The following is a 14,534-nucleotide window of genomic DNA, read 5'->3' on the forward strand; positions in this document are numbered from 1 at the left end:
ATCTCAAAAATATACAAGCAGCTCATGTAGCTCAATACCAGAAAAATAACTGTCAACCCAATCAAACTGACTGTCAACCCAATCAAAAAATGGGCCAAAGAACTAAACAGACATTTCTCCCAAGAAGACATATAATTGGCTAACAAACACATGAAAAGATGCTCAATCACAACCACAATGTGGTACCATCTCACACCAGTCAGAATGGCTGCTATCTAAAAGTCTACAAAAAATAAATGCTGGAGAGGGTGTGGAGAAACGGGAACCCTCTTATACTGTTGGTGGGAATGCAAACTAGTACAGCCACTCTGTAGAACAGTGTGGAAATTCCTTATAAAACTGAAAATAGAACTGCCATATGACTTAGCAATCCCACTGCTGGGCATACACACTGAGGAAACCAGAATTTAAAGAGACATGTGTACCCCAATGTTCATCGCAGCACTTACAATACTTGTTTACAATAGCTAGGACATGGAAGCAACCTAGATGTCCATCGGCAGATGAATGGATAAGAAAGTCGTGGTACAAATACACAATGGAATATTACTTAGCTATTGAAAAGAATGCATTTGAATCAGTTCTAATGAGGTGGATGAAACTGGAGCCTATTATACAGAGTGAAGTAAGTCAGAAAGAAAAGCACCAAAACATTTTATTAACACATATATATGGAATTTAGAAAGATGGTAATGACGACCCTATATGCAAGACAGCAAAAGAGACACAGATATTAAGAACAGACTCTTAGACTCTGTGGGAGAAGGCGAGGGTGGGATGTTTTGAGAGAATAGCATTGAAACATATCTATTACCATTTGTGAAATAGATGACCAGTCCAAGTTTGATGCATGAAACAGGGCACTCAAAGTCGGTGCAATGGGACAACCCAGAGGGATGGGTTGGGGAGGGTGGTGGGAAGGGGGTTTGGGATGGGGGACGCATGTACACCCGCAGCTGATTCATGTCAATGTATGGCAAAAAAAATCACAATACTGTAAAGTAATTAGCCTCCAATTAAAATAAATTAATAAAAAATATAAGTATGTAGAGTATTAACTGAATGATTTTTTTTAATTTTTAAATTGAAATATATAACTGAATGATTTTCAACGATAAGGTATACACACAACACATACCCTTGTGTACAATAGGAAGAGTAGAAGAATATATACCAACTCACAGAATTTAATTTTAAAAATAACTAATACAAGGGCATGATATAAAATTCAAGACAAAAAAGGATATTCAGAGAAAAATAAGGCTTTCTCCTTCTGTTAATCATCTATTTCCCCACCTGAAGGCAACTTCTATTATCTATCTTTCGCGTATGCTTCCAGAGATAAATGTTAAAATTTACCAAACCATTCTCTTTGGGTGAGTTTTAAAACTGTGGTAAAATATACCATCCTTAAGTATATAGTTTAGTGGCATAAAGTATTTTCATTGTTGTCCAACCATCATCAGTATCTATCTCCCTATCTTTTTCACCATCCTAAATTGAAACCCTGGGCCCATTAAAGGATAACTTCCACTTCTGCATCCCCAAGTCCCTGGTAATTACTAGTCTACTTTTTGTCTCTATGGAGTTAACTATTCTAGGTCCCTCATAAAAGTAGAGTCATACACTGTTTGTCCTTTGGTACCTGGCTTATTTCACTTAACGATGTTTTCAAGGTTCATCCGTGAATGATTTTTATTTATTTGCATTTTCTAGGTTTTCTATGATGCACATATATAACTTTATATGGCTTTTCTCAGTTTTATCTAATCTGGCATTTCAGGAAGTCCAGAAAAAAAAGTCATTCACTTGCTAGTAGCTGAAGGTGTATTTAAGATTTGGTGAGAAAAATTAATTAATTAATTAATTAAGAAAAAAAAAGATTTGGTGAGAAAAAGAAGTCAGGGCAGGATGATTTCAGGTAGTCCAGATATCTCCACCTTAAGAATGTGCATTGGGACTTCCCTGGCAGTCCAGTGGTTAAGAATCTGCCTTCCAGTGCAGGGGATGTACATTTGATCCCTGGTTGGGAACTAAGATCCCACATGTTGCAGGGCAACTAAGCATACATGCCGCAACAAAAACCCAGTGCAGCCAAAATAAAAAAAAATAAAATAGAGAAAAAAAAATGTATATCATAGTTCAGGAATAAGGAACAGAGTCAGATATAGAACTCTCTTCAGTATCACACCAGCAACCACTGTGCTTGTCCTCTAAAAAAATAAGCTGAGATGAGCCTGAATTTTTGAATATAAGAACTTGAAAAGTTTGGTGTCACTTCTACAACATAAAAATTAGGAGACAAAGCCAGGTTCTGGGAGGACTATGATGTTAATTTTCAGTAGAGAAGGCCTTTTTCTAGGAGACTATTCTGCCAGCAGCACTGAAATAGTTATGTTACTAAATGTTGTAGATATGACAAAGCTGTTATGTCCCTCACATGTAACCAAAACATTGGATGTTGACCACTAGGTACAGGAAGTAAAATTGTGTACGTTTTTTTTTAAAAAGAGATGACTTATCAGCGCTAAAGAACAAATAACTAGCTGATTAACAAAGAAAAAACAGAAAGAAATATTCATCAAACAGTGAAAGGTTAGACAGTCTCTAATAGGAAGAGAACTTTGTAGGTAACAATTTGGTACTGAGAAGAAACACACCCCTGTCTGATATAGTAGTGCTTTCACATATATTTCTGCTATAGAGCAAATGGGTTTTGAAGGTTTCACTTTCTCATTAAGTTCAGTATTTAATGTTCTGCAATGAATAAACTGGTTAAGTGTATGTGTGTGTAAGTGTGTGTGTGTGTGTGTGTGTGTGTGTGTGTGTGTGTGTGAGAGAGAGAGAGAGAGAGAGACAGAGACAGAAGGTAGCATGTGTCCCATCTGGGTATTTACAATTCAATTTGAGGAGACTAGATCCCACACACATCTGTTATACCATTAATTCTAAGGGAGGATGTAAGCAAATGTAGAAGGCAGGAGGCATAGCAGTGAATGCAAAGAACACTGCACACACACCCCCTTGTGCTTTTTACCTGAGTGGTTAAGATATCACTCTGAGAGGACAGCCCCACACAGTCTTCAGAGAGGCTTGTTTCACTCACATGGTCGGATGCTGCTTCACCTTAAATGATAATAAAAATAGATTCAGATGTAAAAAAAGATGGCAAGACAAACTTCACTTTCACGTCATACAAAATGATTATACTCTTTGGGGACACCCAGATGGATTTCCTCTAAGAAATCATAATGAAAACCAAATGTAAGTCTGCCAGTAATTAGGGCATTAAATCTCATTCAAATAGAAAAGATGTTCTAGCTGGGTAATGGACTTTTTAAAGGAAAAGCACCCTGGGAGGAACATGTTTAAAGTTTAAGAAATAGTTACTTTCACTGTGCTTGGAAACTCCTAAAATGTGCTCCCCCAAAGGCATAGACATTTAGCTCATTTCTATAAAACAGATGGGGGCAAACACAAAAACTTGGTTCCAATACCTAAGTCTGAATCCACACTCTGCTCTTCTTGGCAACTATCTTCTTCCAAGCCAGTTTCCCTTTCTTCATCATCTGAAACAAATTCCTTGTCACTCAGAACTTCCTCGCTTTCAGACTGATACACTTGTTTGGAAGGACGCTCAAACATCAAGAAAGGATCCTGGGTGTTTGTATTAGTGGTCAAGTCTTCCATTGCACTGTACTGTGAGGAAAATAAGCTACCAGAACATCTCGCTTCCTCATTAAGGTGATGTTCCTGGGATACCTTGGCTGATGTTTCCTGGCCACTACAGTCATTTAAACCACTCTTCAATGATTCTAGGTTCTCCTCTGTTTCCTTAGACAGACCCTCAGTGGCAATAGTGTTCCATCCGGTAGATGGAGACAGTGTATCGGTTACTTTACCAAACAGTAATTGTTGGAAGCAGGGAAGCTCTTCATCCTCACTAGACACAGTCTCTTCTGACTCTAGTTTCCCAGCCCCTCTTTGGTGACCCTGAGCCAAATGTGTATGGGTGAAAGGGCCAGGGCTCCCTCTGAATTCTCCTTTTTGGACACTTTCACTAAAAACAGCAGATCTTTCCTTAATGCCACTTTCAGCAAAGTGGCTATTTTCTTTTATTTCGTCGTCATTTAACAAGTTGTCAGGTGTCTCAGAACAAACCTGAGAAGCATGACAGCTTCCCATAGGTTGTTTGAGGTTATCTGAAATTAGACATGGGGAGAAATCTGCCTTAACAGCCTGAAGCATGTCCTCATTTTCTCCTTGCCTTTTTATTTCAGGATGGTGACAGTTACTTACAGGAAGACTTTGCTTATAGACTTCAGGTTGCATAAGACCTAATCTGAGTAAAGCTCTTAATTTAGGTTCTCTGTTTCTACCTGGTTCTGCTTGAATGTTTTCACCACTGGAACCTACTTCATTAATACTAGAGCCTACTTCATTAGTACTGGAACCTACTTCATTAACACTGCTTGAGTTGACTTCTTTAAAAGTGCTTTCTTGAATGTCATTTTGGCTGATTGTGCTCACTGCACTTTGAATGATGCTCTCACTTCCCAATGTTCTTTCAGGTGACATTACAGGTTCCTCAAATTTCTCTGATGGGCTTTTCTTACATACGGTTTTAACAGATGACTTGATGGGAAAAAGTGATGGTATTAGATTTGGTTTTTCTGAAACCCCTTGCTTATTAGCAAAAACAAGTTCAGTTTTGTGGCCTCTCAACTGTAATGACTGACAAACCCTAGTGACTTCTTTTGCACTACATTTGGCATCGTCACCCAGCGTCTTATCTTTCTGACCAGCCACAGGAAAGTGCACTGTTGTACAAACGGCCTGCACATGCTGGCTTTTAGACTCACTCTTTCCCCGACTGTCTTCTTTTTGTCTGCATTTGAGGGGGTCTCTTGGACTTTGATCCTTTAAGGACCCCGAGTGGGCAAAGACTGTGGCACATTCCTTTTGTGGATTTCCTGGATTGGAAAACAGAGCAAATGTCTGACGCTTTGAAACCTTGAACGTATTCTGCAAATACTGTGTATCAAGTTCACTGTCTTCCATTTCTCCTCTTGTCTCCTGAATGACATAGTTAACGTCATGTCCCAGGAGATCCTGAAAGCCCTCTGTGTTGTTTTTGTTATCTTTAAAATCCCTATGGATAAGTTCCTTGGGGTTTTCGATTGCTGCACACAGACTCACACATGGATTTGGTGCAGTCTTTGCCTTCTCTGGGGTTTTAGCTTCTAGTAATGAGATACTATCCTGAGTGCTATAATCAGTATCAGGAACCAAGGAAATATTGGTATTCTCTACAGATCTTTCCATTTGCAAAGCTTTTCCTCCTCTTAATATCAGATCTTTGGGGTCTTTGGTATTATTCAACACTTGAATTGTTCCTAGATTCTCCTCTCTTTGAAGGCTAGGATGAACAAACTCTTCAGGTTTACTAGAACAGTTAGTAAAATAACCAGGTGTGTTTGCAAAATTTAGTTCTGGAAAAGCATCACTAGCAAGTCTTTTATTTATTTGTTCATATGTTCTGTTACTCTTCTTGGCTCCAGCTGTAGGTTCTTTATCTCCCATGAGTTGAAGCTTTTGGCTGTGCCTGACTGGCATTTGGCTAGAATGGTTTTTCTTCATCTCTTCATTGCTAGAACTGCTATCAATTAGTAGCTCAGTATGATTAGGTGGACTTGGGTTTCTACTGACAACTAGTTCAAGTTCAGGAATTTTCCTGGTAGAGGATTTCCTCTTCAGCCTATTCTTAGGTGCTTTTGAACTGCGGACATTCAATTCTAGTTCCATATTGCTTATACTGGTGTTTATAGGTTCAGCCTTAGTTCTGAAAACAGATTCGTTTTCCAATGATTCTGTTGGGTTAGCGTTTTGCTCTTTCTGAACATCATCATGTTTTGTTTTATTCTCATGACCATCACTAGTAATATTTATCCCGTGATGTTTCTGCTCTGTTTGGTCAGTTCTCTCAATCATCTTTTCAGGAGTCTTTGGAACAATCGTCAAATCGCCTTTCTTGATAAAATCCTCAGGCTGAAGGCCTGATGTACCTCTCCTTTTACATTTTAGCTTATTTGTGAGGGGCTGCTCTTGTGTTTTCTGAGGTTCTACAGTAAATGCACCTATAATTAGATCTTCAGCTATGTGGCTGAAGTTAGGGAGACTCGACTTCCTCCGATAGGTTTTCCCAAATATTTTATCTTCAATATTACTCTCTACTGGTTTGGAGTGGACTCTTTCATGTATTAAAGTACCATGAGGATCACTGGCCATTAAGTCGATTTTCTCTGAAGAACCTGAATATCCATCAACGTTATTTGGAATTTCCACTGCACCAGCTACTTCATTATTTGATTCAGACCCCCCATCGCACGAGTCGTCAGAAGTTAATATTTCATCACTTCTGGAAAACCAGTCATTAACTTTCTGTATGCTATTATTCAGGGTTACCCAAGGAACATCTTGGGAATCTCCAGGACTGTCAGAGCATGCAGGTTTCTGCTTACACAGTTCTTTTCTTCTGTACAGGGGATCAGTATTCAGAACTATCTTTTTCCCAGTGCTGGGAATCTGCCTATCCTTACATGTGCCCTTACTTTCAGCCCATCTGCTCTGTTGGCTCTTTACTAAGACAGGCTGTTTGCTTTTATTACAGAATTCAGCCTTTTCTACATTCAGTCTGTTTTCAGTGAGCAATAAACTGCTATTCTCATGCTGTAATGAGCTGGCATGAGTATCTGTGCCACATGGCTCCACGTGAAAGTCTGAAACAGAAATACCCTGATACTTTTCTGGATGCGTCTCAGCTGCATGCGTCTCAGCTGCATGCTCCTGGGTGGTGATCAGATCTTTAATACTGAGATGATGATGTTCAGTATTTGTTATGTCCTTCTCAGAAAACTCACAAGCAGCTGGAAACAACAACAACAACAAGGTGCTTAGAAACAGAATTATTATGAAAACAATATGTACTTAATACAACTTAGTAACTTGGTTGGAGGGTAATGAAGAAACTGGCTAGTCTTAGAGAAATTAACCTCAGACTACCAAGTATACTGAAGATGTAGCTTATACTCTTTTGCTTAAATCCTATTTGTCTAGATTCTCATTATTTCTGCTCAAGATAATTAAAATTTTAATTTCAGAATTCTCCCTACTCATAAATCACACCTTCTATTTCCCTAACCTCTAACAGTGAATTAAAAGGACAGTTTGAGACTCAAAGACACAGAGAACAGACAAGTGGTTGCTAAGGGGGAAGGGACTTGGAAGAGGGATGGAGGGGGAGTTTGGAGTTAGTAGATACAAACTAGTATATATAGAATAGATAAATAACAAGGTCTTACTGTATAGCACAGGGAACTATATTCAATATCCTGTGATAAAACCATAATAGAAAAGAACGTGGAAAAAAAAAGAATGTGTATTTTATACATATGTAACTGAATCACTTTGCTGTGCAGCAGAAAACACAATGCTGTAAATCAACAATACTTCAATTTAAAAAAAGCAGTTTGCACATCAGACATATAACATTCTATCTTCAGATACTCCCTGTATCTGAGTACTAGTAAGCAAAATATGAAATACGAACACAGCAATTAAAAGTAAAAAGGCAACAACCAATCACATAGGGTACTATTATAACCACACTGATCTAGTGCCATTGAAATAGATCAGGCTGCACTATGACATCTGAGAAAGCACCATATCCTAACTCTGCGAAAAGATATTGCAAATTATAAAAATGTTCCGAATGGTTCTTCAAAATACTCTAATTACAGTACTGTATCTACCTATTCTCTCTTTAGTGTCTGTTGAGTTAGAAGACTTGCCATTACCCTTTTTTGCAGGATTCAAATTGGTCTTGGCCTTGGCTCCTTGTGGGGTGATTTCTAACAATTCATGGTCTCCCACACTATAAGGAAAAGACACAAGCCTTAGTGAAAAACAGTAGTTTATATGTGCACAGGGCTGTCAAACAACCAAGTATTTTAGCTCCACTAGGTAGGGCTGTGATAAGCTGATCGATTTGATTCACTTTCTGAAATCAGCACTCTCCTTTGGTAACTTCTAGTCAAAATGAAATGGTCATAGACAGAACACAAAAATCAGAGCAGGAGTATAGAACATTACTTTATGGCCATACAAATATGAACCAGAATTTAAATGACAGTTGAATAATAGCCAAAAGATAGTAAAGAAAAAACCAACAAAACCTAAAGTGTGTATTAATGAAAACACAAGCACAGTTACCTAAACAAAGGGAGCACTGGGATGGAACAGACATTCCAGTAGAATGCAAAGAACGTATCATTTTGCAACACTGCCTTCTGGGCTTTTTCTCAAGCTAAAAACCATTTTCTCCCGATCGGGAGATCAGGAAAATGTCACTTGCAAACGAAATCTCATTGACAGTGACATTATCATAGTTCAGACAAGCCATCACAGATCTTAGGGTCATGCAATAATTCCTAAGGAAAGCAATTTAACAAGTAATCCATTTTGGGGCTGCTTGCAAATTATGGTTTAATTGATGTAGACAAAGTCTGAGTTACAGACAGAATTAAGGAATAGTAAAAGGAAAAATTGAAAACTGAGTAATGTTTTCAGCAGCCACAATCACCACTGAGTCAACACTGTTGTACACAAGGAACTAAGCCAGAGCACAGCCATCTGCTGGAAGCAAGTCTGTGCAGAGTTCTACTGTTACTTTAACTCTTACAAATGCTTTACTAAGAAACCAAACAAACAAAAAGGATATCTTCTCAGCTATAAAATAAGGAGGTTAAAGTAGATGATCTTTAAGGTCTACTCCAATGCCATGATTCTGACCTAAAGAAATATCAATCCTTAATATTAACTAAATACAAAAATGCCAGTTTCATAGAAAAAGGCTCTCTGACTCACCTGAGATAACTGGCCTTATTAACTGTGTCTTCAGAAGAATCAGATCCTAAAAAAATTCCCCAAAGACCCCAAATAAGAAATCAATAAAAGAATTTTTATTGAAAGGGTTAAACTCAAAAAACTATACTTATTGCAAAACATATTTTCAAGGAATATTTACTGAGCACCCAGTTCATGGCAGGGCTTCCCCGGTGGTGCTAGTGGTAAAGAACACGCCCACCAATGCAGGAGATGACGAGGGTTTGATCTCTGGGTCAAGAAGATCTCCTGGAAGAGGACATGGCAACCTACTCCAGTATTCTTGTCTGGAGAATCCAATGGATAGAGGAGCCTGGCAGGTTACAATGCATGGGGTCGCAACAGTCAGATACGACTAAAGTGACTTAGCACACATATACTACATGGCAGGAACAATGATACATATGTCAGGCAATACAAAATTGTGGTTACAAGTACAGGTTCTGAAGCCAGAATTCCCAGGTGTGAATTGTGGCTTTGTCACTTACTAGCTTTACGACCCTGGCAGAATTTAACCTCTCTGTGCCTTAAATTCCCTCATCTATAAAATAGTGTAATAGTAGAAACCACCTCAGGTTTGTCATGCATCTTATGTGAGTCACACAAGTAAAACCCCAGTGCCTGGACTACAGTAAGTGTTCCTAAATATTCTCTATTATACTTATTTTTATGAGGCAACATCTGTAGTCTAGGAATTCATGATCTTATAAGGGGAAAAGACATACAAGAAATTTCTAAAGAATCTGCTTAGTGCTATGGCAAACATATGGTGGTGCCTGGGATCCCAAAGGAGGGCCATTCTTTCCAATTATAAATATATTCTACAGGATAAAGCATAGAGAGACCTGTTTGAACTGAGTTCAGCTGTTCTTAAGTCTTTCTGCTGCTGCTGCTAAGTTGCTTCAGTCATGTCCGACTCTGCGCAACCCCATAGATGGCAGCCCACCAGGCTCCCCCGTCCCTGGGATTCTCCAGGCAAGAACACTGGAGTGGGTTGCCATTTCCTTCTTCAATGCATGAAAATGAAAAGTGAAAGTGAAGTCGCTCAGTCAGCGACCCCATGGACTGCAGCCTACCAGACTCCTCCATCCATGGGATTTTCCAGGCAAGAGTACTGGAGTGGGGTGCCATTGCCTTCTCCGCTAGTCTAGCTGTGTTCAGTCGGACACAACTGAGCGACTGAACTGAAAACCACATATCCTTCATTTTGTTCTCTTTATAAAGTAAGGTGCTTTAAAGTAAGACCTGCATCTTCCTACATTATTTATCACACATCATAAGGCTAGTAAAATTATTTTATTCTTACTTTCCAGGGCTCCCTGCTATTGCATAAATTGTGACCAAAGTTTTTAGTAAAACTCTTAGACAAGGAATTCAGCAACTATTACTCTAAACTTACAAAATCTGAGACTCTTACCCAATTCAATGTAGACGGACTTATTCTGAGATTGTGTCTGCTGCTTTGTCCTCAGAGATCTCACAATTCCAAGGTTAGAGAGTTTGACAGTAAGACTGGTTTCCTGCTAAGCAGTAAATGATCAACAAATCATTAGCCAGTTCTATGCATCTTTTTCTGTTAAGAGAAACTCAAAGCTCTGGACAGTTGTCAATGAGCTAACCTCGAAAAACCACTTGGCAAAACTACACACTAAGATGTACGAGTCTTGTGTGGTTTGAATACTTTCTCCCTCTCTCAGTTGTTCTAAATTTTTCTATACGTTAGTGTGTATCATCTCTGTAATTTCTTTAAGGATAAGGAAAGCATTTTTTTTTTCATTTTCCTTTTTTTTTAATGGGGAAAGAATATTTTAAACTAATACTTTATATTATAGTGTAGAAAGGGAATGAAATTGATCTATTACACACTTCTAATCACATCTGATAACAGGCGATAACTGAGATAAAGTAAATTTTTAAAAAGGATAAATGAAAATAATAAAATCCAGCAAGCTTAATATTCAGTACAGGAAAGAATATTTGGATACCCAACTTTACTCTGATGAAGCTTTCCTTCTTTTTGAGCCCTTCAACATCTCCTGAGAAATGAATGCTGGTACTATGAGAACTATTATTTTTAAGATCCTCATTATTCATTCACATATGAGTAACAATAGAGCAAATCTCTGTATTTTCTTTGACAATTACACTTAAAGTTGAAGCAATTTTCAAGTATTAAAAACTGATTATTTTCCCCCCAGGCAACTTTTCAGAGGAAGTAAAATAGAAGATACTTCTTCATGTCTGGAGAAGTGCCATAAGATGGTTATTTTAAAAATTAGCAAATAAATAATAATGAAACAAAAGCTAGCAAGCTAAAAACTATCAGTGTCCTTGTGGCTTTCTTAGACAAGCATCAGAATGGATAAAGCACTAAAACCAGGGATCTTCTCTCAATTCCTATAACTCTTTTTCAGACACTTAATTGACCATCTTCCCTTGTTTACTTGATTTTATATAAATCCAAAAGCATCCAGCACATTCACTAATTCACATGCTCCATAAAGAGTTATTATCAGAACACACAAAAGTGGCCTTACCAAGGTAGGATTTTCAGGTTCACTCTGCCAAAGTCTTTTGGCCCGGTTCCGGTAGCCCATACTTTGGATTATAGAAACTTCCTCCTTCAGATGCTCAGGAGAGTTATTTTCCTTTCTTGAAAAGTTATAGCTGTTTGCAACTGTGAGTTACAAAGAGAAACACTATTTTTGCAGTTAGAAAAATCCACCTGCCGATGCAGGAGTTCCCTGATCCAGGAAGATCCCATATATTATGGAGCAACTAAGTCCATGCACCACAACTGTTGAGCCTGTGCACCTAGAGCCTGTGTTCCACAACAAGAGAAGCCACGGCAATGAGCAACTGGAGAGTACCCCTTGCTTACCGCAACTAGAGAAAAGCCTGCACAGCAACAGAAACCCAGCACATCCAAAAATAAATAAATAAAATTTAAACATATATATAGTAAAAAAAAAAAAAAGATTACAGGTAGATAAAATTAACCTAGGCCAAAAGGTCTGGTCTTATCACCTATTCATATAAAATAACTGCACAAACTTCCATTTTAATAGATGGCCCCTTGAGCGTTGGTGGCAAGAATACACAGAAGAATTATACAAAAAAGTTCTTCATGACCCAGATAATTGCGATAGTGTGATCACTCACACTCAACTAGAGCCAGACATCCTGGAATGTGAAGTCAAGTGGGCCTTAGGAAGCATCACTACAAACAAAGCTAGTGGACGTGATGGAATTCCAGCTGAGCTATTTCAAACCCTAAAAGATGATGCTGTGAAAGTGCTGCACTCAATACGCCAGCAAATTTGGAAAACTCAGCAGTGGCCACAGGACCAGAAAAGGTCAGTTTTCATTCCAATCCCAAAGAAAGGCAATGCCAAGGAATGCTCAAACTACCACACAATTGTACTCATCTCACACTCTAGTAATGCTCAAAATTCTCCAAGCCAGGCTTCAGCAATACGTGAACTGTGAACTTCCAGATGTTCAAGCTAGTTTTAGGAAAGGCAGAGGAACCAGAGATCAAATTGCCAACATCCGCTGGATCATCGAAAAAGCAAGAGAGTTCCAGAAAAACATCTATTTCTGCATTACTGACTATGCCAAAGTCTTTGACTGTGTGGATCACAATAAACTGTGGAAAATTCTGAAAGAGATGGGGATACCGGACCACCTGACCGGCCTCTTGAGAAACCTGTATGCAGGTCAGGAAGCAACAGTTAGAACTGGACATGGAACAACAGACTGGTTCCAAATAGGAAAAGGACTACGTCAAGGCTGTATATTGTCACCCTGCTTATTTAACTTATATGCAGAGTACATCATGAGAAATGCTGGGCTGGTGGAAGCACAAGCTGGAAGCAAGACTGCCGGGAGAAATATCAATAACCTCAGATATGCAGATGATACCACCCTTATGAGAGAAAGTGAAGAACTAAAGAGCCTCTTGATGAAAGTCAAGGAGGAGAGTGAAAAAGTTGGCTTAAAGCTCAACATTCAGAAAACTAAGATCACGGCATCCAGTCCCATCACTTCATGGCAAATAGATGGGGAAACAGTGGAAACAGTGGCTGACTTTATTTTTGGGGCTCCAAAATCACTGCAGATGGTGACTGCAGCCATGAAATTAAGAGATGCTTACTCCTTGGAAGGAAAGTTATGACCAACCTAGATAGCATATTAAAAAGCAGAGACATTACTTTGCCAACAAAGGTCCGTCTAGTCAAGGCTATGGTTTTTCCAGTGGTCATGTACGGATGTGAATTGGACTATAAAGAAAGTCGAGGGTCGAAGAATTGATGCTTTCGAACTGTGTTGTTGGAGAAGACTCTTGAGAGTCCCCTGGACTGCAAGGAGATCCAACCAGTCCATTCTAAAGCAGATCAGTCTTGGGTGTTCATTGGAAGGACTGATGTTGAAGCTGAAACTCCAATACTTTGGCCACCTGATGTGAAGAGCTGACTCATTTGAAAAGACTCTGATGCTGGGAAAGATTGAGGGCAGGAGGAGAACGGGATGACAGAGGATGAGATGGTTGGATGGTATCACCAACTCAATGGGCATGGGTTTGCGTGGACTCCAGGAGTTAGTGATGGACAGGGAGACCTGCTGTGCTGCGGTTCATGGTGTTGCAAAGAGTCGGACATGACTGAGCGACTGAACTGAACTGAGCATTGGTACCTGGATTATGCAATACTTACACTGCAATCCTGTGTCAAGCTCAAAAGCATGAATGATCTTCAACAGCTCTTCAACAAGTTGACTAAATCTTGTACTTTCTTGTAGGCTTCTGAAAGTAAATTGATTGAAAGACACACTTAGCAAGAGATTATCAACTTAAGGACACTAAAATAAGAAAAGATATTAAACTAATAAAAAAAGATACAGCAACAGTAAAAAAAAACAACTATTTGGTAAGAACAGAGCTATTAAGTGTATTACACTATAATCAAAACATCATTGACAGCAGAATAAACCATAGAGCAGTATTGTTTTTATATACATGTATTTTTGCCATTCAAGCTTATCAAAAGCCTATAACTATCTAAAATAATAGTACTTTGAATGCACAGTAGATATAAATCCACTGCATGCAGAATTTAGTATTCTTAACATCTGAACCCCATCCACCCAAACACCTACTTCTAGCTCTCAGGGATTTCTGCCAAATGATGATTACACTATTTTGAAATCACAGATAGATAACAATGTCCAAAGAGAGATTTTGGTTTAGGAAAGTTGTAGGACAATATAATTTATTTATTCATTTAAATCTGAGTGACTACCATGTGCCAAACATTGGATAAATAGTATTGACCAAGATAGACAAAGCCAGTGTCCTAAAAGAACTTACATCCTGGCCAGAGGGACACACAATATATAAATCCACTGTTTGTGTGTAAACAATTAAGTAGAAACAAGTGCAAGAACGAAAAATAAAATCAGAATTAAGATAATGGGGAAAGGGTGGTACAGTCCTATATTAGATAAGACTGTAAGTTCTTATATCATTCAGAAGGATTAGAAAAAGGCAATGAATTGCAAATAACTGTACAAGGCAGATATACTATAAAACT

General features: G+C 38.6%; 1 protein-coding gene across 6 annotated transcripts in view; it reads right to left on the reverse strand.

Moving 5' to 3' along the window:
- BRCA1 (BRCA1 DNA repair associated) overlaps positions 1–14,534 on the reverse strand; it is a 68,886-nt gene that overhangs the window by 37,652 nt on the left and 16,700 nt on the right. For 2 of the 6 annotated variants that reach the window (XM_069603729.1, XM_069603730.1), the window contains 8 exons: positions 13,659–13,747; positions 11,481–11,620; positions 10,361–10,466; positions 8,926–8,971; positions 7,857–7,933; positions 6,795–6,926; positions 3,498–3,569; positions 3,038–3,126 (listed from right to left, as the gene is read on the reverse strand). In XM_069603729.1, coding sequence (XP_069459830.1) covers positions 3,038–3,126; positions 3,498–3,569; positions 6,795–6,926; positions 7,857–7,933; positions 8,926–8,971; positions 10,361–10,466; positions 11,481–11,620; positions 13,659–13,747 — 751 coding nt within the window. Of the gene's footprint in view, positions 1–3,037; positions 3,127–3,497; positions 6,927–7,856; positions 7,934–8,925; positions 8,972–10,360; positions 10,467–11,480; positions 11,621–13,658; positions 13,748–14,534 lie in introns of all 6 variants that reach the window. The other 4 variants (XM_069603731.1, XM_069603732.1, XM_069603727.1 and 1 more) reach the window with 4 other exon arrangements.

The sequence above is a fragment of the Ovis canadensis genome, chromosome 11, assembly GCF_042477335.2.
Source record: "Ovis canadensis isolate MfBH-ARS-UI-01 breed Bighorn chromosome 11, ARS-UI_OviCan_v2, whole genome shotgun sequence".
NCBI classification, from domain to species: domain Eukaryota; kingdom Metazoa; phylum Chordata; class Mammalia; order Artiodactyla; family Bovidae; genus Ovis; species Ovis canadensis.